This window comes from Dromiciops gliroides, chromosome 1, assembly GCF_019393635.1.
Source record: "Dromiciops gliroides isolate mDroGli1 chromosome 1, mDroGli1.pri, whole genome shotgun sequence".
NCBI classification, from domain to species: domain Eukaryota; kingdom Metazoa; phylum Chordata; class Mammalia; order Microbiotheria; family Microbiotheriidae; genus Dromiciops; species Dromiciops gliroides.
Genome location: NC_057861.1, coordinates 280043665 through 280070215, shown reverse-complemented (window position 1 = coordinate 280070215; position 26551 = coordinate 280043665). Strand labels below are relative to the sequence as shown.

Below are 26551 nucleotides of genomic sequence, written 5' to 3'. Positions count from 1 at the left end.
GGAAAACATGAGTTCAACTTCTACCTCAGACACATTGGTTATGCATCCATGGGCAAGTCATTTAGGTATCTCTTTAAGAATACAAATTACAGAAAAGGTATTTACTTGCATAAGTAGTAGAATCTCTTCTCTCCCACTTACGGATTGTAATTAGTCTTCTCTACTATTAGTGCTTCCCCTTTGAGATTAGCTTCCATCTACTCTATATGTATTTTATATATGCATAGTCATTTACATGTGACCACTGGCTGCCCATGTTAGAATCTGAGTTACTGGAAGGACAGAGACAGTGTGTTTGCTTTTCTTAAAAAAATAAATGACCAGGCACGTATCAAATCCTTAATAAATGCTTATTAAGCTATTATGAATTTCTGCCATCACTCAGTCTTTTACTTACTAAATCTGATATATAAAGTGAAACATTTATGTTATTTGAACCAGCAATACAGCATACATAGCAGGATTCAAATGCATGTTCCTGGGCAATTCAATTCTTTGCTTTGTTTTGTTTTGAGGTGACAAGGAAGATCCAAAAAAAATTAAATTATCAGCTATAATAACAATCATTTCAGAAGAAAAAAATTCCAGAATTTGAATGGTATACTTTGAATTTTCTTACCTTTTGTAACTAACACTTGGATGTATGACCCTGAAGAAGCTATTCAATGACTATACACTGAATATGAAAAAAAATGAAGTCACTATTGAGTAATAAGAATTTCTTTGTGTAAATTTTGGTTGTTAGTGATGTGATTTCCAAACTTATCAAAGGAAGTATAAAGAAAAGGCAAATGAATTTGAAGTCAGAACATTTGAGTGTGAAATATGACTTTTCAACTAACTACTGTAACTGTGTGACCTAGGTCAAGTCATTTTACCTCATTTTCCTTATCTGAAAATGCAAGGGTTGGACTAGATGGTCTCTGAAATCGCCTTCAGACCTAATTGAGGATTCTATAATGAGTGAGGAGTACTACAAGGAAAGGGTAATAGTACTCAAATTGATTTGTAATGTCAGGCATATGGATGTTCTTTCCAGCAAGGCAGATTCCCACCCAACACACTGAGCACATTCCTCTTTTTCCTCTGAAATCATAAACATGCCAGAAAATCAACTAGTTTGTTTATTGGTTATCCCTCAACATTGCCTCATAACCAAGCTCAGCACTTTGTATGCTACATTTCTTTGATGACACGCTTTACTCTGGTTTTCTTTTTAGTTCCTAAACTTTTATGTTACAGTCTATTCAAACCTACCAGGTACTTCCCCATTGCCCTCTGAGAAATATTAACTTTAAACACTTCAGAGAGTAATATTGCATAATTCACAGTCAAACAACAACTCTGGGGATTTTTTGGGAGGCAGAAAATAGGTATTAAGAAAATGGCCCAATTTGTCTATAGGCACTGTTTCTCTAAGACATAGAGAAACAGATGGATGAGTGCTATAGGTTGTTCTAAAGTATCTGATAATCTGGGAAATGGGAATTATTTTTTCATTTCTTTTTTTGTTTTCCTCTGTGGATGGTTGCACCAGACTCCTGAATTCTTACAGATTTCTTTCAAGAGGAACTAAAATATTCATAGATTTTATGCAACCAACATAATGCCATTTGCAAGTAGGAACATTAGGAGTACCTTAGCATCCATAAGGAATCCCTTCTTAACTTGGCTTTTGTTCTGCATCTCCTTTATTATATTGGTGAACATCTTGATTAAGCACATATCTTTCAAATTCCTTGCCTGCTATAAATGATCTAGAGCTACACACATGCGCACGCGCACACACACACACACACACACACACAAAGATGTATACATATCTGATACATATTTGTGGTCTACAGTGGAATATTGCTCATGAAAGCCATCCTGTTCCCTTCTGATTCTATGATTCTCATGAATATTTTATATAAACAGAAAAATAGATATAGAGATCAATAGTTTTGGATGCTATCTAATTATTGATGAAGTCCAAGATTTTTCCACCCCCTTGGCATCTTCCTCTCCTTCATATTCCTTGTGAATCAATCCCTTAATGCATATACAATTGTTTCATCTTAAGTACATATATTCTGTACATCTGCTTAGTCTAATCTAGTTGTAGTCTTCCTTCTCCATAAGAATATTTAATGCTTTGATGCTAAAGTCTGTGTGTGGTAGCTCTACTATCTTAAAGGGGGAAAAAGGTAATAAAACCTTTGCAGATATCTTCATTTTTTCATCTGTTTTTGTTCTTCCATCTCCCTCTTAAATGTCCTTTTGATGACAATGCCTAGTTGGGTCTCTCACTAAGCTTTAAAAAAAAAAAAAAACATTGATCATCCCCTACACTGTTTTTCTCTATTTTGTGAAATAATACTCACAAACTTTTATTATCTTTATAAGCGTTTACAGATTAGTTAGTATTCTTACTTAGTATTACCTTTGACTACCAGGTGTCTCAGTCTTTATTAATATTGAGACAGCTTCAAAAATTCCCTTCAATATACTCCACAATGTCTACTCAAAAGCATGTTAGCAAAAATTTGACTTCTATGTTCAAAAAGTTTGATATATAGTTTTCTCATAGAAAATCAATTTATGTAGTAGGGAACAACTAAGTAATCCTTCAGTGGGGCATGGCCATCCCAGCAGAAATGACCCTAACCTTACAAGAGAAAAAAAAAAAGATTCTTTATGTCCCCATTTATTTTTTCCCATGAATTCCAGGGACTACTAATAGGACTCTCTCTTTGATAATGTTTACTATTATCCTTCCCTTCTTACTGGGTACCTCCCACCCAGATCTCCTAAGAAAGGAATATGATTACTAGTTCTAAAATATCACAACTATTTAAATATTACTAATAAAAAGAGGAGAAAAAGTTGACGTGGACCTAGAAAAATGGGTAGGAGTTGGATAGGAGTCAGGAGGGAGAGAGAACATTATGGTTCAGAGGGAAAACATGAACAAAGACACAGAAACATGGATGATGACAGTCTGTGTGTGGAGAATCCCACCCTACTAACTTAGGTATAAAAAGGACTGGAAAAGAAATAGCAATGTATTTCTCTTGCTGAAGATATTGGTGGTAACAAAGTCTGTAATTCAATCTTTCAAAAATCTGTGATTCTCCACCAACCCACATCTAAACTATGCCATTCTTTGGCAAAAAGTCTTCAAGAATTGCTGTTGCCAAAATTTCCCATGCAGAGAGGAACAAATTTCTGGTAAAGAGCCTCTCCAAATTTAGTTAGGCTCTTCCTTATATAACAGTCACATAATCCATCATCAGACCTGTCCTGTCTTGTCAAGCTGGATAGGTTTTGGTAGAATTTGTATCTTACTCATCCAGTCTTGGAGGACACAGGGTACCTCTAGCCCATGACAAAGCATAAAAGCAGGACTTAAGAGGAAGGAAGTTTGCACTAGGTTACTAAAACATAGCTGACAAATTTGGCGCATTTTCATTACATCTCTGTAAAAGTATCCAGAAGAGATATTGTAACAGTAACTGCCCCAAACTAATTATAAGTCTCATTTACCAATTAAAACCTATTTGCTTTTTTTTTGTTGTTGTTTTGTTTTTGTTTTTGTTTTTGCTGGGCAATTGGGGTTAAGTGACTTGCCCAGGGCCACACAGCTAGTAAGTGTCAAGTGTCTGAGCCCGGCTTTGAACTCAGGTCCTCCTGATTCCAAGGCCGGTGCTTTATCCACTGTGCCACCTAGCTGCCCCCAACCTATTTGCTTTTAACAGCCTTGATATTGTCTCTTAAAGTATTGGATAGACATTACAGAAGTGCACAAATGAGGGTCAGGTAAGTGACAAGGAGAAAGGTGTCAGGGCTAGGAAAATCTGCTCAGTTCTCCCAAATAGTCAAGAGTTTTTTCAATGCTATGTTTGGTGTAGCATGAGTTTGTGTATTATCCATACCACTCCATTCATTTTAGCTGGACATAGTGTAAGGAATTCATTTGGCCCATACAATAGCTTGATGGTGATATGTTCCTATTTACTTGATACCTAGCATGTGAACAGCAAGAAACAATAATACCATTGAAGCAATTATGATTCCGTTTCCAAAGCTCTTTCTGTACATAATCTCATTTAAACATCATATGGAACCCTTTGAAATAAGTACTATGGGCATTATCATTCTCAATTTGGAGCTCAAGAAACTGAGGTTCAGAAAGGTTGTAATTTGCTTGTGGTCCCACCATTCCAAAGTTTCAGAGATGAGATTTAAACCCAGGTCTTTGTGACTCCAGGACTGGCACTCTATCCATTGGGTATGCTATACTCTAAATCCAAGCTTCTTAAACTATGGGTCATGAGCCCATATGGGGTCACATAAGTGAATTTGGGAGTCACAAAAATTTGGCAACAATAAAATATTATGTATACCTATTTTATTTACCTATATACCTGGGGTCTCATAAAAATTTCTTGGGTGAAAAGAGGTTACAAGTGGAAAAATTTAAGAAGTCCTGCTCTTAATAATACTTTGTTACTTCAGATATATTACAGTCCTTCTAATTAGGTCTGTTCCACTCCAGAATGGTCTCTCAGAAACCAATTTGAGGTATATTTTCTTATTCCTCTGTCCTCCTCCATCCCTCCTCAAAGCCCTCATCAATGGACAAATTCATGACAGATGGAGATGAGAGATTGGTGATCAGAGCTGATAGACTGAGAAAAGGTAGAAGTAAAATAGTGCAAGGTCCCTTTCTCCCTTACCTCCAATACAGCTAAAATGTTTAAATAAATATGCATTCTTATATTGTAACTCACCTACAGAGTCTGGGACTGCTTCCTCAGGTGTATGAAGCAACTGCGAAACTTCTTCTGTCCCTTCTGCCAGATTGTCACCTTGCAACCTAAATAAAGAAAGATTATCATGAAAACACAGCAAATTTTGAGATATGAACATTTTTTTAAAAATAATGAACAAGACATAACTTTTAACATTTAGATGAGATACTTCAAAGTGCTCATCTTCATGTCATCATTGCTAACATTTTTAAAGGACTTTTACACATATCTCATATGGTCTTTGTACCAATTATGTGACTTAGGAATTACAAGTATTATTCCATTTTTCAGATGAGAAAACCAAGTTTAAAAAAAATGTTAATTGATTAGCCCATATCCCAGAGCTAGTAAGTGATAGAACTGGAACTCAGATCTTCTGACTCTGAATCCTTCGGATTTTCAACTCTTCTCTACCTCTTAAAATGTGTGTGAATATTAAATTTCACTCTTTCCTAAAGAAATAAATCCTATCCATGCATTTCTAACTATGTTGTAGGACTCTAAAATAAGAATTGGGCCTTTATACGCCTTTTATTCTAGACTCGACCTCCTGTAGGATGTTCTTCCAGATGTTAATCTGGAGTTAGAATGCTAGAGTCTAGTATGGCCCCATCATAAACGGAAAGAATCAGGCTCAGCAAATATTGCATCATGGGCTGTCATTTTTAAAAAAGTATCTCTTTTTAAGGGGGGAAGCTTTCACAGGTTGCCAAGTTATTCCACATAAAGATGTTAGATATTAGCAATGTGAGTTGAGAAGTCTGTCTTAAGAATGTAATGAGCATGCTTCCAGCAAAAGAAATTTAAGATATCATGTCCAATTTTGAACAGCAGTGTTCATCAACACATAGGCTAATGTCTATCAACAGTCAACAAGCGTCAGTGGATTTTTCCTGAGATCTCACTCTGTAAGCAGCAGGTTTACTTATTTCACTGACAGCTCTAAACAAATCCAAAAGGTGTTTTTAAAAATCCCCAATTAGCCACTAGGATGAAATGGGGAATTATAAACTGAGACTTAACAAACAACATTTCTAATTCACTTTTTGACCTTTGCTCTGACTTCCATTTAAGGGAGCAAAAGTTTTTCTGAACATTGAGAATCAGAAAAATCTGGGTTGCTCCCTAAAACATTCCTCAAGTGAACATATACTTATAAAAAGCATACCTCAGTTTGGCAATTCTTAGTCTAAATAAGGAATCATACTTCAACAAGAAACAAGAGAATAATGAAAATATGTACTATAATTCATGGATGTTTTAATTTCACATTTTAGTAACCATCCAAATGCATTGGTTTGTTTTTTTTTTTACACATCAGTTTTTCAGGGTATAAACATTGCTCTTTCATGCTAAAATAGAGATTAATTCCTCACACATATTTGTCACATACACTCACAAGAGTCTTTATCCAGTGGTATGAGAGGAATTTGACAGAGGTGATCAAATGTTTTAAGCATTCTTGTCAAGGCAACCACTGGCTACAAAATCTAGATGTTGCCAAAAATGAAAATTTGTTATTTAGATGTGTCAATTTAATTTAACAGTCTTAAATATTAGGTCAGGAAAAAAACAACAACATGGAAAAGACCTTCAATAAAGCAGAGCCTTATTTACAGAGAATACCTATGCTGTTTGTTTAATGGATTAGAATTTTAAGTTATTACAAGTGTTGGACAACATCCAAACATTAATTTGGTTTCTTTTAAGTTTCCTTCCCAAATCTCTTCTAATATCTCTCTCTTTTTTTTTAAATGAGGCAATTGGGGTTAAGTGACTTGCCCAGGGTCACACAGCTAGTAAGTGTCAAGTGTCTGAGGCAGGATTTGAACTCAGGTCCTCCTGACTCCAGGGCTGTTGCTCTATCCACTGCACCACCTAGCTGCCCCACTAATATCTCTTTATTTGAGATTCTTCTCAAATTCATTCCTGGTCTCAAGTTTTTTGGTTTGACATAGACGAAGCACTTTTTAGTTATAAAGTATTTTTACATATGCCATTGAATTGTATACTCAACATAATCCTGTCCAAGAGATTTTATAAGCATTATTACCTATAATTTGGTTGATTCAGAGGTTTTGCATGGAAATTTTGAGGATAATTCTTAGACATATTGACAGCTATGTTTCATAGTGGATAGAGGGCTAGGCCTGGAGTCAGAAAGACCAAAGTTCAAATACTATCTTAGACACTTACTAGTTATGTTACCCTAGGGAAGTCACTTTACCTCTGTTTGCCTCAGTTTCCTTATCTGTAAAATGCTATAAGGATCAAAGGAAATAATAATTGTAAAGCAGTTAGTATAGTGCCTGGCACATAATAAGTTCTATATAAATGTGTGGATGGGGTAGAGTACTCTCTTCCCCAGAAAGAAATGGAGAAACATGGAAAAGTTCTTAATTATTTGACTGTTTTTATATTTAACTATAAAAAGGTTTCCTTTTTAATCTTATGTTTTCTGTGCTTTCAAAAACATAATTCTGAGAAGAGAGCCATAGGCTTTATCAGACTGCCACAAGGGTCCATGATACCAAGCAAACAAACAAACAAACAAAAAAACCATGAGGTTGAACTTTACTCTATAAGTTGTAATGATTGGAATAATGCCACCTGCTGGAGAGTTACTGTAGGAAAGCTCCGCCATGAGGAGAAGGCATCTGAGGGCAAGCCATGCAGCTTTTCCTTGGCATCAGGAAGTGACATTTGTTCACTTATTGGATACCAACCAATTAGGTTGGAACTGTGTGTGCGTGTGGATGGAATGTTCCCAGTTTCACAAGTGGCTTCTGGAAGGAAGGAGTAAGTATTGGTCCTCTTTTGTTCCTGACCTCGTCATGGCAGGTTGGATGATGGGGTTTCTTAGAAATAGTTAGATTTTTATCTTTCTCTCTGATCATTAGATCCTAATGCTCTTTAATAAATAGTTAAACACTTAAATACTCTTGCTAAAGCTTCTAATTTATTGGCGACCACTCATTAGATATTTTAGACAGACTAGTTAGAATTTTAGCCCCTTACAAAGTAATGGAGAGTCTTTGAAGATTTTGTGTGTATGTGTGTACACTTATAAGAAAAAATAGAGGTCAGCTAGGGGGCACGGTGGATAAAACACTGGTCCTGGATTCAGGAGGACCTGAGTTCAAATCTAGCCTCAGACAATTGACACTTACTAGCTGTGTGACCAAGTCACTTAACCCTCATTGCCCTGCAAAAACCAGACAAACAAAAACAAACCAAAAAATCAATAAAAGAAAGAACAAAAGAAAAGACAAAAAACCCTCTAGAATAATGTTTTAATACTATAAATATTGTTTCTTTACTTAAGACTTCTTAGAGCTTCTAATGCTCTTCAATGAATGCCCACTCTCTCCCAGCTAAAATGTAAAGCTCATTTTGTTGCTATTCAGAGTGTTCCATAATCTGGATGTATCTTATCTTTCCAGCCTCATCTTTTACTACTCTTCCCCATATAATTACTATCAACTGTAATATAATGGAAAACTCTCTGGCCTTGGAATCAGAAAGTTTTGGTTAAAGCTTTGACCCTGACAATGAATAGCTATATCACTTTAGGTAAGATTCCCAACCTCACAACATTTCCTTCATATTTCAAATGGGAATAAGATTTATGCTACTGACTTTAAATCTCAAGGTTTATGTGAAGAGCAAATGAGAAATTTTAAACTGAGCGCTGGGAAAACTGAAAACAGCTCTGTAGAAATGCCAGTTGCTGGTATTCTACTGCTACATATAGACCTCCCCCAAGGCTGCTTTGTACTTTCCTGTCCATATAGGGCATATAGTCATTTCTCCTATTTAAAATGCCCTCCTTGCTCCTTTAAACCTATTTAAATCTTAAAAGGTCCTGATGACATCCCCCTTTCTCAAATAAATTTTCTCTTACCATCCCAAGTGGAAGTGATTTCCCCTTTCTCTGACCTCTTTATCATTTTGTTCTGATTCCTTATCTAGAAAGAAAATTTTACAGTCTGGAATTGTTAAACTAGAGATTTCAACTAGTGATCTGAGTTCTTTGAAGTCACAGACCACTCAAAATAATACTAAAATAATAACACTAGGGGGTAGCTAGGTGGCACAGTGGATAAAGCACTGGCCCTGGATTGAGGAGGACCAGAGTTCAAATCATGCTCAGACACTTGACACTAGCTGTGTGACCTTGGGCAAGTCACTTAACCCTTATTACCCCACCAATAAACAAACAAACAAATAAATAAATAAAATAATAACACTACCCTAAACATATTTAAGATTCCAAAGTTCCTTGCCTATATAAGACCAGTAGTCATGTACAGTACTCCTCTCTCCTCCCTACTACCTTTTTCTCTGGATATTTAAAATTAGTTGCTTCTTGTCATGATAATTAACTTTATTTTAGCCAATGTAATTGTTTCTTCTTGTTATTCAGTTGTTTTCAGTTGTGTCTGACTCTTTCTGACCATCTTTGGAGTTTTCTTGGCAGTTATGGGAGTGGTTTGCCATTTCCTTCTCTAGCACATTTTCCAAATGAGTAACTGAGACAATCAGGGTTAGTTGACTTGCTGAGGGCCACACAGATTGTAAGTGTCTAAGGCCAGATTTGAACCCAGGAAGAGTTCCTGAACTCTATCTACTGTGCCATCTAGCTGCCATAAAGGTTCTTTAGGTCCATGCTACCCCATCCTTGGATGCTTTGTGGCATTTAAATCAGATGAAGAGTGGCAAAAACACCATAGCTCAGAACTTATAACTAGAAAGATAGCTAATACTTAGCCAGAGGTTTGTCTCTCTGCGTTAATTTAAATCTATTTTTAACTACTGCTACACAGGTATAGAGAAGGGAAGTTGGGAAAATAGCAAAATATATTGTTGAACCTTCCCTAAGTCTATAAAATGATGGCTACAAGCAGTCGATCTGGCTCTTCTTCCATTCTGAGGAGTCTTAAGGAAGGGACCAGTAGCCCCCCTTTCACTCTCTCTTTTCACCTAGTACCCTGGTGCCACTGGTTCTTTCTGGAATCTTTCAGAAGTTCCTAGGCAGGGCTACAGAGGCTTATTCCATTGCTGTTGTTGCTTAGCTATTGAAGTCTGTATTTCTTACTCTCAGTCTCTTTTTGCAAATTGTGTATGCCTCCCGAATAAGTTCAGGGCATGATTCAAATGATATGTCCAGCTCAATGACCACCATAATCCAAATTCATTCTTTGGTCTATGAAAGAAACATTTGCCCCTCTGAACTACAAATCCCCAAGATGCAAGTTATTTCTCACATCCTTATCACATGTGTATTATCACAGTTTAAACCAGCAACAACCCTATGAGGGCTATAACTATTATTAACAAGGAAAGAATTGAGGATCAGAGAGATTGAGTGACTTTCACATGGTCACACAGTTAGTAAGCATGAGAGACATGACTCAAAACTATGTTTTCCTGAGTCCAAATCCAACACTCTATCTATACCATGCCTTTTCACTTTTTCATTTATAACCAGTTGTAATACAATTTACCAGTGCAAAACAGCAACAAACCTACCGGCTACAGCCTTGGACATTTTCCTGGAGCATTGATAAGTTATGTGACTTTCCCAGGGTTACCCAGCCAGTCTGTTTTAGATCCTGTACTTGAAGCCAGTTCTTAATTCCAAGGTTAGCTACCTTTCTATTAGGCCAAAACCCTTTTTTACTTTCTCATATATCTCTGTGCCTAGCACAATGCTTTGCAAATATGTACTCTGAAATATATACTTGACTTAATTGGTATCTAAATTCAATATAGTCATTTCAAGTCCATTTTGGCAGACAACTCTATGAACTGGGTGCCTAATTATGTGGTGAACAAGGATAAATAGCATCAAATTAAAAGTTACTATTTTTTTTTCTGAAACTTAGAGTAAGTGGGATATCATTCTGTGTCACACAGAGGACTTCTCTTATCTTCAGCTTCGAAAGCTCTCTCTCACTCTCAGAAAAACCCAAAACAAAAACCTCTTCACATTAACTTCTAAAATATAATGATTAATGCTAGAAAAGAGATAAAAACAAGTTCTTTCCTGTTAAAATTTTCTCTTCACTTCCTATCCCCTGAAAGAGAGATATGGCCTCCTAAAGTATTTGAGACACATTAAATTTATAGCTGACTTGTGTATACATGATTGCTGAAATGTAGCTGCTTGTAGGTGGCCTCTTATCAACTGTTAATTACTTTTCTGGCAGAGTTTGAATTTTTTCACAAATGTAATCTAAGTAAAACACATATGGAAAACCTATTGGCTTTGTTTAGGTCTCTTCTGTTTTCCCTCAATCATAACATAAAAATTTCAGCATAAAATAAGATGGAGGAGGTGGTAGTAGCTGTTGATTGGGAATTACCATTAGAACACTTTGAAGTCCCTAATCCAAAATGTCCAGGTAGACATAGCTATTCATTCAAACAGCTTGAGCAGATTATGATGTTAATAAACAGTCATCCTGGGAATATTCCAACCTCTCTGAAATCTGTGGCAGCCATGAAAGAAAGAAAAATTGCAAGCTGCCTGAATATTTTGGCTCTTAAGAAAAATGAATTGGCCAAACCAAAAAAATCTCTGTCAGAGTCATCCCTAAGGAAAGCAAATGCCTAAGTAAAAACCTTTAACTGAGAAGGGACAACAAGCTCTGAGGGTGGAGGGGGTGCTGCAAAGGACTTATAGCTTATAGTTCTGTAGTGGCCCATAACCACTTTCTTTCACCCCTGTTCTCAAGAAAAACAAACAAACAAATAAACAAAAACAACAACTGTGGGACACTTTCAACTCTCTCTAGCATCAGTTCTCCAGATTCTTCTGCTCTCCTTTCTAACTTGTCTGCTCCATCTTTCCAGGCCTGCCTGAATGTTCACTTTAAAACAATGTTATCTGGACATGCATATTTGGCCACCATTGCTATGGTTTAATCAGTTCCTATCATGGTGCAGTGGATGGAGGACTGGACTCAAAGACAAGAGAACCTGGGTTCAGGGACTTACACACTTAGTAGCTATGTGAACCTAAGGATGTAGGTGTCTTACCCTCTCTTTTTCTTAATTTCTACATCTGCAAAATGGAGGGGAGTTGGGCAGGAGCTTGGGCTCCAGAGTCTCCAATGTCCTTCCCAGTCAAGTAGGATGCTACTAAATGTTTAAAAATTGGCTCTCCATAGGAGAAAAAAAAAGATGTACAAATATCCCAGTTTTAAGTTTAATATTCATTATTAAATTTTCTTCATCACTTTAAGTCTAGAAATTAACAAAATAATAACTGTCTCTTATATAAACCTTATATTACTCATATAAATGTACATGTTCATGTATATTTATTTACAAGTTATATATATAAACTAATATCCTAAGAATTGTGTTATCTCATAACCACCCCCAAAAAAGCTTTAAAGAAAAGATGAGACACAATGAAATCACATTGGATTCTGGAGTAAATAGTGGTGTATTGAAGTTTGCTGAGGGGAAGTATGACCAGTTCATTTCAGCTTTTTAGAAAAATCATTTTAGAAGCTATGTGGGAGATGGATTGGAGAAGAGACACACTTGAGTCAGGGAGACCAAGTATAAGACTATTGCAATAGTCCTGGCAACTTATGGTCATGGCTTGAAAATGGGGACGATGATGTGATGAGAGAATGGGGAAAGGTGAAAGAAATACCATAGAAGGAATAAGATTTAGCAACTAATTAGATTTCTTTGCCCCTGAGGTATAAGTGCCCCTCAGATATAGCACACTCTTCCTTCAATCTCTAGATCTATGATCCTTATGAACTATGGTCTAGATCCTGGAGGACTTGGGTGGGTTGAATCCTAACTCTCATCTGTGCCACATAGAATTCAGAAGTCTGCTGATGAACTAGCTCTCTAGTCAGAATTAGTCCTTTGACACCAGATCCATGTAATGACTGTGTTATTACACTGACAAGGTTTTCTTTTAAACATTGCTAGTATTTTATTGTAGTAATTAAGTCTCTTAAGTGCCAGTCTGAATCTTGGGAGGTCCTGAAAGATTGTTTCTTTAATGTGGTGTTTTATTTGACAATAAAAACAAAGACAACTCTGAAGTTAGTAGTCTCAGAGTCATACCACTTGCTTTACCCCTAAACAGGTTTAAATGGACCTAGGATTGGCCATCACAGTCCTCAATGAGAAAGAAGAAGCTGAAGGGGAAAACGGGTGGGGGAAGAGGAAGGAGTGAGAGAGGAAGTGGCTTTTATGAGCCAGTTTCTAGCATGCAAAAATAAATTGGCTTCCTCATTAAGAAAAGTAGGTGTTATAGAGATACAGGGCATTAGCTGATAGAACTGTCACCATTGTCCATTTCCTCAACTTCACTGGATTCCTACCTTTCACTATAAACTCTTAAACACCCATTACAGAGATGAATAATGAGAAAACAGCTGTGTTCTATGTTGTTTGAGAAGCAGGATGGTAATATGGAAGGAACAACAAACTATAAGGCAGAAGATCTGGGTTCAGATTCACAAACCTTCAGAGTGGGAAGGACCTTAGGGGACATATGGCAAAAAGAAACCCTTACAAAAAGTCATCCAGCTTTTGTGTGAAGATCTTCCTCCAATACGAGGGAAACCATGGCTTCCAAGAAGCCTATTCTACTTTTGGACAATTTTAAGTGTTAGGAAGTTTGTTTCTTTGTTTTTATTTTTCCTGACTTTTAGCTTGAATTTGTGTCTTTGCAACTTATGCCCATTGCTCCTAGTTTTGCCTCCTGGAGAAAACAACCCATTTAATCCTCTTTTTCTTTTTTTTCCATTTAACCCTCTTCCACATGATAGCAAGGCATCTAAATACCTGAACACAGCTATCATGGACCCTGAGTTTTTCTTTTGACATGATAAATGTTCCCAGTCACTTCAACTAGTCCTCCACTACTATGGACTTGAGGCCCTTTGGTATTGATGGCTTTCTAGGCTTATCAACATGCCTCCTAACTTGGGGATCCCAATACTAGACACTTTATTTCAGATGTAGTCTGATGAGGGTAGAGTTTAGTAGGCTTTCTACCTTTTTATTAGTGAAAACTATGCTTCTCAATGCAAATGAAATTCGCATAAGCTTTTCTAGATGCCACATTACAAGGTCGACTTGTAAGGAGTTCGAGTCTATTAAACCCCAAGATCTCTTTCATACAATTTGCTATCTCATAATTGTCCCCTTCATCATTGACTTGTAAGTTGATTTATTCTTCACCAAAGGATAAGAGTTTACATTAATTCTGATTGTTTTTTTTCATATTCAATTCAAAGTAATGTTCTAGTCTACTGAAACCTTTTGGGACACTGGATGTCATTCAGTGTGTTACTTTTCCTTCCCAGTTCTTGCCATCTGTGAGAAAACTCCAGCTCTGCCACTTACTATGTAATCTGGGCCTTGGGTTCATGTTACCTTGAGTCTCAACCTTCTCCTCTAGAAAATGAGCATAATAATTCAATCATTATTTTACCCCATATTAGGTTATTGGGCTACTGTGAGAATGTACTTCATAAAGTATTTTGTCAATTTGAGCTAATATTGTTCCTTGTACATTGATGAGAGTACAAGTTAGCTTTACATTTCCTCTTTCCCAAGGAAGGCAAAATTCTCTCAATCTCTTCTCCTGAGATCATGTCTCCTTTTTGAAGCAAAATTCTTAGAAAGTATGTTCTAAATTCCTGGTTACCCTTCACTCATTTCTCATTCACTTCTCAACTGAAGCTATACTCCCCAAGGTTGCTAATGAGCTCTCAATTGCTAATTACAATTCTCATCCTTCTTACCTTTGTGCAGTTTTTGATGCTGTCAGCTATACCCTACTTGAACCAATTTGACATTGACCTCTCTTTCTTGGTTCTCTTCCTACCTATTTCTTCTTAGTCTCCTTTGCTGGCCTCTTTTTTTTTGGGGGGGGGGGGAATGAGGAATGCAGTATGAACATTTCCCGAAGCTCTGTCTTGGGTTATCTTCTCTTCTCCATTTATACTGGGTTAAGTTAGCATCTCAGTGTAAATGACTCAATATAGTTATAAATATAGATATCGATGATATAGATATATAATATAGATATGAATACAGATACAGATACAGGTATGGATAGATATAGATATAGTTATAGACATAGACATATAGATATACATATAGATGATAGACATAGACATAGATAGATATAGAATCTTTCTCATAAATTCCGGTCATATATTCCCAAACACACATTGGTTAACTCCATCTACATGTCCTTCAGGCATCTCAATCATGGAACTAATTTTTCCCCAAATAAATCATTTTCCCAATTTCTATTAAGGACATTATCATCCTCTTAGTCAGCAATATTTGCAACATGGGAGTGATGCTTAATTCTTCTTCTCCCTTCACTCCCTAATATATTCAGTTGCCAATGTTTTTGAATCAACCACAACGGTATATCTTATAACCATTCTCTTTTTCCTATCCAATTAGCCTCTACCTACTTCAGGCTTTCATCATTTCTTTTTTTTTTTTTTTTTTTTTTTTAGTGAGGCAATTGGGGTCAAGCGACTTGCCCAGGGTCACACAGCTCGTAAGTGTTAAGTGTCTGAGGCCAAACTTGAACTCAGGTCCTCCTGACTCCAGGGCCGGTGCTTTATCCACTGCGCCATCTAGCTGCCCCTATCATTTCTTACCTAGCCTATTGTAAGATACTCCTAATTGGTCTCCCCAATTCACAGTCTCTTCTTCCTCCAATTTAAATTCCTTAGGTCTACCAAATTAATATTTCTAAAACATAAATCTAACCCCATCATGTACCTGATTAAAAAATCCTTAAACGCTACTTATTGGGGGCAGTTAGGTGGTACAGTGGATAAAACACAGGCCCTGGATTCAGGAGAACCTGAGTTCAAATCTGGCCTCAGACACTTGACACTTACTAGCTGTGTGATCCTGGGCAAGTCACTTAACCCTCATTGCCCCACCAAAATAACAAAAGCAAAAACAAACAAACAAAAAAGCTACTTATTGCTGCTAGGACAGAGATTATAACCTGGAATCTATGAATCTTGAATCTGTGAAGAAATTTCAGTGGGTTCATGAATTTGGATGATTTGGAGGGGAAAATATACACACATATATTTCAATATAATTCATTTCCTTTGTAATACTATGTATTTTATTTTATGCAATAATAAACACAGTATTGAAAAGTGGTCCATTGGTTTCACCAAATTGTCAAAAGGTTCTATGAAACAAAAAAAAATGGTTAAGAATCTCTCTCCTAGAATGAAATTCAAAATCCTTAGCCCTTCATTTAAATTCTTTACAATTTTTCTCCTGTCTTCGTTTACACTCGTTTCATACTGAACTACTTCTTAAGCTCTCTGTCCTAGTCAAATTGCTCTGCTGGTTGAGAATCTCCATGCCTTTCGATAAGTTTGGCACCCATATTCACAATCTACTTTCTACTCACCTTCATCTCATAGAATCCTAGTGTTTCTTTTAAAGTAAAGCTCAGCTTACTCTCATCAGAATTGGCTCAAAGAGGGAATAATATACACACTCAAGTGGGTATAGTAATCTATCTTGCCCTGAGGGGAAGGGGGAGGGGAAGGGGATAAGGGGAAAGGGGTGAAGGAAGGGAGGGCAGATTGGGGGAGGGGCAGTCAAAAGCAAAACACTTTTGAGGAGGGAAAGAGTAAAAGAAGATAGAAAATAGTAAATATCATTGAAAGGGAATAGCATGTAGGGAAACACAGTTAGCTATAATAACTGGGGAAAAATTTGAAGCAGAGGCAAAAGCAATGTAAAATGATGATGACAGTGGTGGTAGTGGTGGTGGTGGTGGCAGTACTTACTTTGCTGGGCTATCGTGAAGAAAATTCTTTGTCAGGTATAAGGTACTTTATAAATGTTAGCTATTATTGTTGTAGCAATAACCAACTTCATGGGGGGTTGCAAGGAAATCTCCCTTTAAAATACTATATAAATGTATTTTACTATTAAAAAAAGATGAGCAAGATACTATCAGAAAAACCTGGAAAGACTTACATGAGATGATGCAAAGTGAAATGTACTATATACAAAATAACAGCAATAGTATAAGATAATCTACTGCGAATGACAGTTATTTTCAACAATGCAATGATCCAAGACAACTCTGGAATGACTTACGAAAAATGTAATCCATCTACAGAGAAAGAACTGATGGTATCTGAAAGCAGATGGCAGTATATTTTGTTGTTGTTGTTGTTAGTTCCTTTTTCTAAAATTTTTTTCTTTAAACTCTTACAGGGGGTCTTCAATAATTTTTTTTAATTTAATTTTTTTTATTTTTCTAGTGAGGCAATTGGGGTTAAGTGACTTGCCCAGGGTCACACAGCTAGTAAGTGTTAAGTGTCTGAGGTCGGATTTGAACTCAGGCACTCCTGATTCCAGGGCTGGTGCTCTATCCACTGTGCCACCTAGCTGCCCCTCTGCTATGTTTTGCATGACTGCACATGTATAACATTGAATTGCTTGAGTTCTTAAGGGTGAATAGGGAGGAAGGAAGAGAATTTGGAATGCAAAATTTGAAAAAATTGATGTTACAATCTGTACGTGTAAGGTGGGGGAAAATTCTAAATAAATAAATAAAAGTTTTTTTAAAAGTAAAGCTCAGGTGCCATACCTTACATGAAAGCTTTGATTATATGTAGTTATTAGCATTCTCTCACTGTTGGAATTATTTAGTGTTTACTTTCTTGGGTATATAACATATCCCACCTCTAACCTATAAAATGTTAAGCATATATCATTTTGGTTTTGAATCCCCCAACACACAACATAGTACCCATCCTGTAGCAAATATTTAATAAATGGCTATTGAATTGGAGTGATACAAATAATATTTAAAACAAAACATTTTAATGTAAGCAAAGTACTTCATATACTTTATCTCATTCGTTCCTCACAATAACCCTTTGAGATAAGTGTCATCATCATCTCAATTTTACAAATGGTAAAACCAGAGCTGAGAGAGGTAAATGACTTGTATAGGGTCATACAGCTAGTAAGTGTCTGAGGTAGTATTTAGACCCAGTATTTCCTGGCTCTCAATCAGTCTCTCCACTGTGCTATTCTGTGGAAAGAAGAATTAGAGTTTATTTACTACACAGAGGAGGAAATTAAGACTAAAAGGTTAAGTGACTTCTTCCAAGTCTCTCATGGCTAGTAAGGGTCAGAGCCCATATGTCAACCCAAGTCATCTAATACAGTTTACTTTAAATTGCACATTATGCTGACTTTCTTAATGAAACTTACAGAGATGCTTATTTTGGGTCAAGACTTTCGCAACAATATTATCAGAACAACTAGACTTATCATCTACCTACAGTAAAGTTTAACCCTCCCTCCTCCCAATCATCCCTTCTTCATTTTCCTTCTAATTTTAATGTGGTCTTTAGGTTCCAAAAGAAAGCAAAAATAATAATGATAAATAATGATAACAGCTGACATTTATGTGGGTTGCAATGATTTTAAAAGGCTGTACATAAAAAGGTGTAAGCATGCAAAAATCTTCTCATCTCATTTTAGATAGCACATCTTTACAAATATACATTCAGTAAATACATCACTGAGAAACAGTCTTATTCTATCTTTACTCCAGTTCTATAGAGACTTCAGGATTTTAGCAATAGTCTACAGGGGCCATGCCTTATCTAAGTTTACACTATTCCCAGTACAGTCTGATAAAATAAATACAAAGATGCTAAATGTATAATAGTGGGAGCAACTGAATGTAAAGTGTTCTGCCCATTAGCTCTCAGTGGGTATACTGAAATTCACTGATAAGAAAGTTGATAAACTGGAAAATGAGCTTGGTTTAAGAAAGGTCAACTATATTATGTTCCTGGAAAGGTTATGATAAGGGAGATAGCATATTCTTTTCAGGATGAATTATAAAGATTCTGAGGAATGACATCTGCAAGTACAGATTTGTTGCAGCATCATTGGTGAAGTCAATTAGGTATGAGGCCTTTAGGATGATTCTTTTAGAAAATAGAATAGAAATCTAAAATGAATCATGAATTTTCAATGACTTAGGGGAAATAAAATAGCATTTTATTAAATATTAACTGTTAAAATTTTGTTTTTCCTCCTCTTGTGTATGTTGTATATAATGACCTTTGAAGATGCTCTTGCTATTTCTTCCCAGGTGAACTTTTAATTTCCATGACCTCAGCTTTGATTCTAAAAATGTCCTGCCCCTCAAATATTTAGTTAGAGCCTAAGCCTCAGGCTCCGACAGAAGCTGTGTAATTGATTTTGCTTGTGTTTGTATATGACACTTTGGGTACAGATAAGATTCTATTGCATGTTCTCTTGCATGGATATAATATTATTTTAAAATATTTTCTTTTAGTGACGGATTTTGAGTTTTGGATTAATTACACACAGAGACTATGTGGCCATACTTTTTTTTCTCTTTCAACTAAAGTTACAAACTTTTAAAAATAATAATAAATCTTTCCCATATAATGAGGGAAAACAGATTTACAGGAATAGAGTATGGCAGTGTTTATATTAAATATATATATTGTGTATATATATATATAATGTGTATATACATATATATACACATGTATATAAATACACACAAATATATATACATATATACACACACATGTATATAAATACACACACAAATATATGTGTGTGTGTGTGTGTGTGTGTGTGTGTATGTATGTATTTCCTCTACAGGGTTGCAGGGATGCAAATGTTCATTGCCTGGGCTTGTGACCTTTTTAAATAAAATATTTTTGATAATTGTATTTTAATATAATTGGTTTATTTTGTAATACTTGGCATTTTATTTTATGCATTTAAAAACATTATTCTGAGAAGGGGTCCATAGACATCGCCAGACTGCCAAAGGGATCTTAGATACAAAACAAGTTAAGAACAAATGCTCTAAAGATTTGATTACTGAGAACTGCCTGTCAAGAGTGACCCTTAAACAGAGAGTGATTTCAGGGGGAACCAAAAAGAATTACATGGAGATTTCTGTGCTCCATTTTTACAGAAAGAAGATGATTTATGATTTGGTGTTTCCTTAAAATAAGTATGTCATCTTGATATGGCTAAAAAATTGCACTAGAATGATCAAGACTGCATATGTAAGGGGGCAACTAAGTGCACAGTGAATAAAGCACTGACCCTGGATTCAGGAGGACCTGAGTTCAAATCCAGCCTCAGAGAGGATACTTACTGGCTGTGTGACCCTGGGCAAGTCACTTAACCCTCATTGCCCCATCAAAAAAAAAAATTAAAAAAAAAAAAGAAAGACTGTATATGTTATATGTGCATAAGGATGAGATAAATTCCCTCTGGTTTCTAAATTTTCACTAATAAGTGATGTATGTATGTCATTTGTTTATCTGGGTCCAAATGGGAGTTTAATTACAATAATAGTTCATTGGAATTAACTGATATTACATTGAAATTCTACAGCACATCACTGAAATCCAGAATTCTCAGTATATTAATTAAGCAAGCAGTTTATAGATAGATAGAGTGTTATCAAGCAAGCATGCTTCTTTCATAATTTGTCCTCATTCCTCAGATAAGGTACCTTGTCTTATGCACGTAGGGAAATGAAAATGGGGAAAAATAAGGAAAGGAATTTAGATTGAGTTTGTGACATTATAAGAGAAAAATGGGGTTTAATAGATATTGTTGACAGTAGAGTTTTATTGTAGAAAAATGGAAGAAATGCAAAATGTTAATATTTATGGAGCACCTAGTCAGTGGAAGACACTTTGTTAAACCCTTAAAATAAATTGAAGATAGTATCCCAGCATATAAGAAGTTACACAAAGATAAATTGAATACTTTTTAGTAACAATTAATGAATTCTATATGTTGCTTGGAGAAGCTGTGTGGTATAGTGTATAGAGAGCTAGCCAAAGGCAAGAAGACCAGAAGTCAACTCTTACTGCTGGTATATATATTTACTGGCTGGGTAAGCCTGGGAATGTCACTGAAACTTTCAATGCCTCAGGAAAATCTCTAAAACTACAAATTGCAGAAAATTTACCAATCTGCTTTGGTGAAGGGAGTTCCTCACCAGGAACTCCCTATAAATCACAGATCCATTCCCAAAATACTTTTTTGGAGTCCACCTTTTAAATATTTTTTGAAGTCCTTCTTTAAAAAAAAAGTATACTAAAGTTATGTATACTATAGAGGGACTCCCAGAGAAGAAACTTCTACCAATGCAAATGCAGAACTCATATTTATGAAAGATTTGTCCAGAATTATCCAGCTAACATGTATAAGTAGTAGAACTTGAACCCTAGTAGTCTTCCTCATTCTGAGATTAGCTCTCTATCTACTACACCAGGGTCCCCCTCTTGGGGGCATTTACCAGTAAAAATTATGGTAGTGTCCAGAACAAGGCATGACCATATGAAATCATAGGATCTCAGAGTGTTTAGATACCTCAGACACCACTTAGTCCAATGTATACTCAAGCAAGATTCCCCACTAAAACACCTCCTCATGCTTTCTTGCCCTCCCCAATGAGCCTCCAACAAGTTCTCATCCAGCCATTGCAACAACCACACTTGGAGTATTGTTCCTAGTGTTGGATGCCACATTTTATGGAGGATGTTGACAAATTGATGCACATCCAAAGAGGGTGACCAGGATTGTGTGGAGCTGCTCTCTGATTAAACTTGTTCTGCTGGCTCCAAAAGCCAAGACTTGGAACACTGGGTAGAAGTTTCAGAGAGACACATTTCACCTTGATGTAAGAGTAACTTCCTAGTAACTGAGCTGTTAAAGGAGGAAATAAACCATTTCAGTGTTTGTGGGGAGAATAGGCTGCTCCTTAATTCCGAAGGCCTTTCTTTCTTCTTTTTTTTTTGTGCTTGAGGAGAGGCTGCTAATATTGCTTGTTGGGAATATGACAGAGAGGACTCTTATTCAGGTATCAGTTGGACCAAATGATCACTGAGGTCCCTCCCAATTCTGAGATTCTGTGACTTTTGCCAGTGTGGAAATGTGTGAGTGTGAAAAAACATCTAACCTGAATTCTCCTCTCAGATTTTCTTCCATCTTTTTAGTAAATAACCTGTAAATATCTAGTTACTTATATATTATTTGCTCTATTAGAATATATGATCTTTGAAAGCAGGGTAAATAATATTTTGCCCTTTTTTATATCCCCAGAACTGATCATAGTGCCTGGTATACAGTAAGAATTTAATGAATGTTTCTTCACAGACTGACTGACTATTTTGCAACATGAGGGTAGGGGTGAGAGAAAGCTTGGAAATTCTTTTACAATACTGTTTTAAAGATAAGTATGCCATAAGAATTGCTTTGAAAAAGTTAAGAACAAAACAATAAACTGATTTTCAATGATCCTCATCTCAAAATATAAATTCAGTTTATACAAATAATTTAACCAGAATATCATTTCTATAACTTTAAAACCCTTACACTTATGGGATGGTATAGAGGAGGAACCAGAACTAGTCAAGGATAATTAATGTCTTCCAGGAGAGGAGGCTTCTTATCTAAAGGACTTCAGGCTATAATTCTAGTGTGCAAATACCATTGCATCACAGATCTATAATTGGAAGGAAACTCTAAGTCCCTCACTTTACAGATGATGAAAAGAACCAGAAAGGTCAAGTGATTTGTCCAAGGAAGTATCAGTGAAAGACAAACTCAGGTTTTTGGATTACAGTATCGTGTTTTTTTGAGTCAGGTTTCCTGAGAATCTGAGCTCCTTCCCTTCATAGCAATGGAATACTGCTTAATTTGTAAGGGGTGGGCAGCAAGGGAACAAGCATTTATTTATCACTACCCTGGACCAGGCACTGTGCTGAGCACTTACAAATATTATCTTATTTGATCTTCACAAGAACTCTGGGAGGTATGTGTTATTATTATCCCCATTTTTATAGCTGAGAAAACTGAGGTAGAAAGGATAATGTCCAAGGGTCACACAGTTGGTAAATGTAAAGAGAATAAAAGTAAAGAACGTCTACTTCCATAAAATTCCTAATCTTTCTTAAAATTTTTAATATGAAGAAAATCCCTTCTATAACATCATTTCCCACATCTCCTAAATCTGACTGTCTCCTTTGAATTTTCATTTGGATAATTTTTGAAGTGTGTTTTCATTTTTGCATTGGCATTTATTTTCAAACTGTGGGTTGGGTGGGGGTGGAGGAAGGAGTCACACAGGGCTAACAGTGACACATATTGGGACTTACAAAATTGCACCACCCCTTCAGGTTTTTCATGAATTCATTGTGCATTTAAAAATAAACAAAATGCCATTGGTCACTTGGGAATCTGTCCAGATGGTGGAAGAAAGGGGAAGTGGAGCAAATGAAATAAAGAAGGCAGAATGAAAGGGTCAGTCAGCAAGAGAAAAGAAGCATACTCAACCTCCTTTGGGCAGTGAGGAGGATACTTAGCATTCATGTAAGATCTTCCCTTTAAACTTTTAAAAAGTTTCTATGAATCACAAAATAGCCCTGAAAGGTAAGCAGAGTGCTGGTGGTCATGTTTGCTTCTCCTTTTCATCTAGCACTCATATTTAATGCAAGCTCACAGGCCTTCTTAGCTAGACATGTTGGCTTAAGACAAAAGCGATCTGAGCAATTTGCAATTCTTGCAATTATGTCCGTGATTTGAATTGGAGAATCCTTCACAAATACTCATGATTTTTTTTAACTGAACATGTGCTTACCCCTCCTCCCCCCAACTTATCCACCCCACACACATTCTCTTTCTCTCTTTTTTCCATTTGAAAGGTTGGAAAGATTTGGGAGTCATTAGATTGTGACTTTTCACAGCAATAACTCTTTGAAAACTGTTGGAATATAAGTTTCACTCCCCCAACACTCCTAATTCTTAGATTTAGTTCCAGACAGATTAAGTTTCCAAATATGAAACGTTCACTTCTCCCCATGTTTTTTATTCTTAGAAGCCTCATGCTGCCTTCTTCATCCCTTTCTCTGTGTCACTTTCTTGCTGGCACCATCCGTGTTGAATTAGCAATGCAAAGCAAGAGAGTTAGGGCTTCCTTTCCTCCTTCAGTCATTCTTTCTCCAGGTACATTAGAGATAGACTATTGCTACAGAAATAGATTAATATTCCCTGCTAAGTCATGATTAGTTCTTTGTTCCTCTTTCCTTTAATTGATTCCAAGGTCATTATTACCTAAGACCATTTGTATAACAGGGCTTCATTCTTAAAATAACAGCCTGTGTGAGCGACTCTTTCAAATCAGTTTCAATAGAGGAGCTGCTAAGCTGACATGACGCCTCAATCTTCGAAAGATCATCTTAAATAAAACTCAAAATCACAAAGCAATATTCCAAAGAGATAGGAACTGCAAACATTTGACAAAAAAAAAAAAAGGCAATGAAATCAGTCGACAGCATGTTGGTGCTCAGCACTGTATTATTTAATGATTTGTCAGTGAGCACAAATCGTCTTTCAATAAGATCTAGGAACAAAAATACAGTCTCACTGCTCTCAGATTAATCCGTGAACTCATCTAATTTTGGTTTTCTTTCAATCTGGCTCTTAAAAAAAAACTTCCATGCAACTGAAATCAATGTTAAATCTCAATAGTTGTTGTTGGCAGTACAAGTGCCTTGGCACCATACTGGAAGATATTTAACTGATATACACTTCCTTCCCAGTACAGCTGCACAAACCCTTTTTCATAAAAAAAAGAAAGAAAAAAAACTCAATGGAAATTTTGATGCTTTCCTGATTAATTTAAAAATAATAATTAAAAGCCATATATATAAAAGCTTTAGGAAATAACATTCATGAATCTATTGTAGCAATTCCTAATGGCTTCAGGAAACTGAACAACTCTGCTTTGCCTTCTTAATTTTTGAAATTGCTAAAAAATGAGGAGGCTGTGTTTCAAAGCAATTCAATTCAATGAGTATTTATTGAACACCTTATTAGAGGAACTTCAGGTGCTGCAAAAGCACTGGTACAGTCTCCATACTACAACTCCCATTTGACTTGCCACCAACAAAGCCAGAAATATTTATAAATGGGTCTTAAGTTCAGGGTTGCTGCATAGTCAAACCATGTGAATGGTATTAATGCAATCTCTGTACACATGTTATAAAACAGAAAGAAATAGGTACACTACTCAGAGGGAATAAAGTGTGAAAACTTGATTCCAGTTCCATCTATTGGGGGTGGTTCTCTCCCTTGTGTTTATTACTGCTATCAGTACTGCTCTGGTCTCCAGTACTCTCATTCTCCCATGTCTCCTGACCAGGATGTGGATAAGTCCCTTTTTCATGTTATTTCATATATTAGAAAGGATACACTTTTTTTTTAAATGTGACTAACAACAACAAAGCAAAAGGTAATAATACCTACCATTGTTATAGTGCTTATTATGTGGTAGGCACTGTGCTTTACAATTATTATCTCATTTGATCCTTATAACAGCTTTGGGAAGCAGGTCTATTATTATCCAATTTTTACAGTTGAGAAAACTGAGACAAACAGTGGTTAAGTGACTTACCCAGGAAGTATCTCAGGCCATATTTGAACTCAGGTTTTCTTGACTCCAAGTTTGGCACTCTATCTACTGTGCCATATAGCTACCCCCAAAAAGGTAAAATTAGTCTATAAATTATAGAATTGATGAGTTATAGAGCATAAGCAGCTTATATACACATAACCCTTATTTAATCAGATCTGACAGGTGCATTTTCTTAGTCTCTGAATCTATCTAATGTATATACAAGTCAGTGGCCTCTTCATGTGGCTGACCTCCACAAGTTTTGTACAAGACAATAACTGAACTTAAGTCCATCCTCTTTCTTCTTCAAAGACCTTGGGGTCCTTCTGTAATGTCTCATCAGGTTCTGGCTTTGAACATATAAAGTTAGGAAGACCAATTTTGTATCTTCTCTGCCTGGTAAGGCATGTATTCTTTGAAGGCGGGAGCCAAACGCATCACCTAAATTTTGTGTCACACACACACACACACACACACACACACACACACAGCAACTAGCACAGTACTTTGCATGTGGCAAACACTTAGAATTGCCATTCTAACTAAATTCTAATTATCCATTCCAGATCAGATGCCATTCTACTCACTTCACTATTCACAAGTAGATGAACTTTGGAAAGTGCCAATCCCAAGCCTCTTACAATATTATGATACTATTCACATGGTAGAGTAGGAACATAAAATTTGTACCAGAAGTCAAGATGCATCAGTTCATCACAGTCTTACTTAGAAATGTAGTTGTCAGAACTGAATTCTGACTCCATTTTTACCACTGTATAAACCCCTCATTAGAGAAGATATTCAATAGTTTTGAACCTTCCTTCTGGTTGAGTCTCAAATTCTACCAGAAAAATCTAATCATTTCATGTCCAATTATTTCTCCTACTCAGAACTGTCTTTTGAAGTGGATACTCTTAGCTTCCCTAGAGGCAATTTCTGGTAGCTCATACTAATGATATATCTTTATTACTTGGCTAAATAAAGGCGGCACAATTTCATAGGGTTGAGTTATAATATCTACTCTGTCATTCACAACCAATGTATTCATGGAGAAGTCACTTCTCCCTTGGCCTCAGTTTCCCCCTTTTAAAAAGAAGGGGTGGGACTAAATCATTTCAAACATCTCTTCTAAATTATCTGTTAAGAAGGAGAAGGAGTAAAAGGAGGAAGGGGAAGGGAAAGGTAAGAAAAGGAGAAGGGGAGGAGGAGG

At 36.2% G+C, this 26551-nt stretch overlaps 1 protein-coding gene across 5 annotated transcripts in view; it reads right to left on the bottom strand.

The window, feature by feature from the left end:
• Positions 1-26551, bottom strand: part of C1H8orf34 (chromosome 1 C8orf34 homolog) — a 457453-nt gene that overhangs the window by 133961 nt on the left and 296941 nt on the right. For all 5 annotated transcript variants that reach the window (XR_006353330.1, XM_043968402.1, XM_043968396.1 and 2 more), the window contains one exon: positions 4776-4861. Coding sequence is in view for 4 of the 5 variants with exons in the window: in XM_043968402.1 (XP_043824337.1) it covers positions 4776-4861 (86 nt within the window). In the remaining variant the exon portion in view is untranslated. The remainder of the gene's footprint in view (positions 1-4775; positions 4862-26551) is intronic.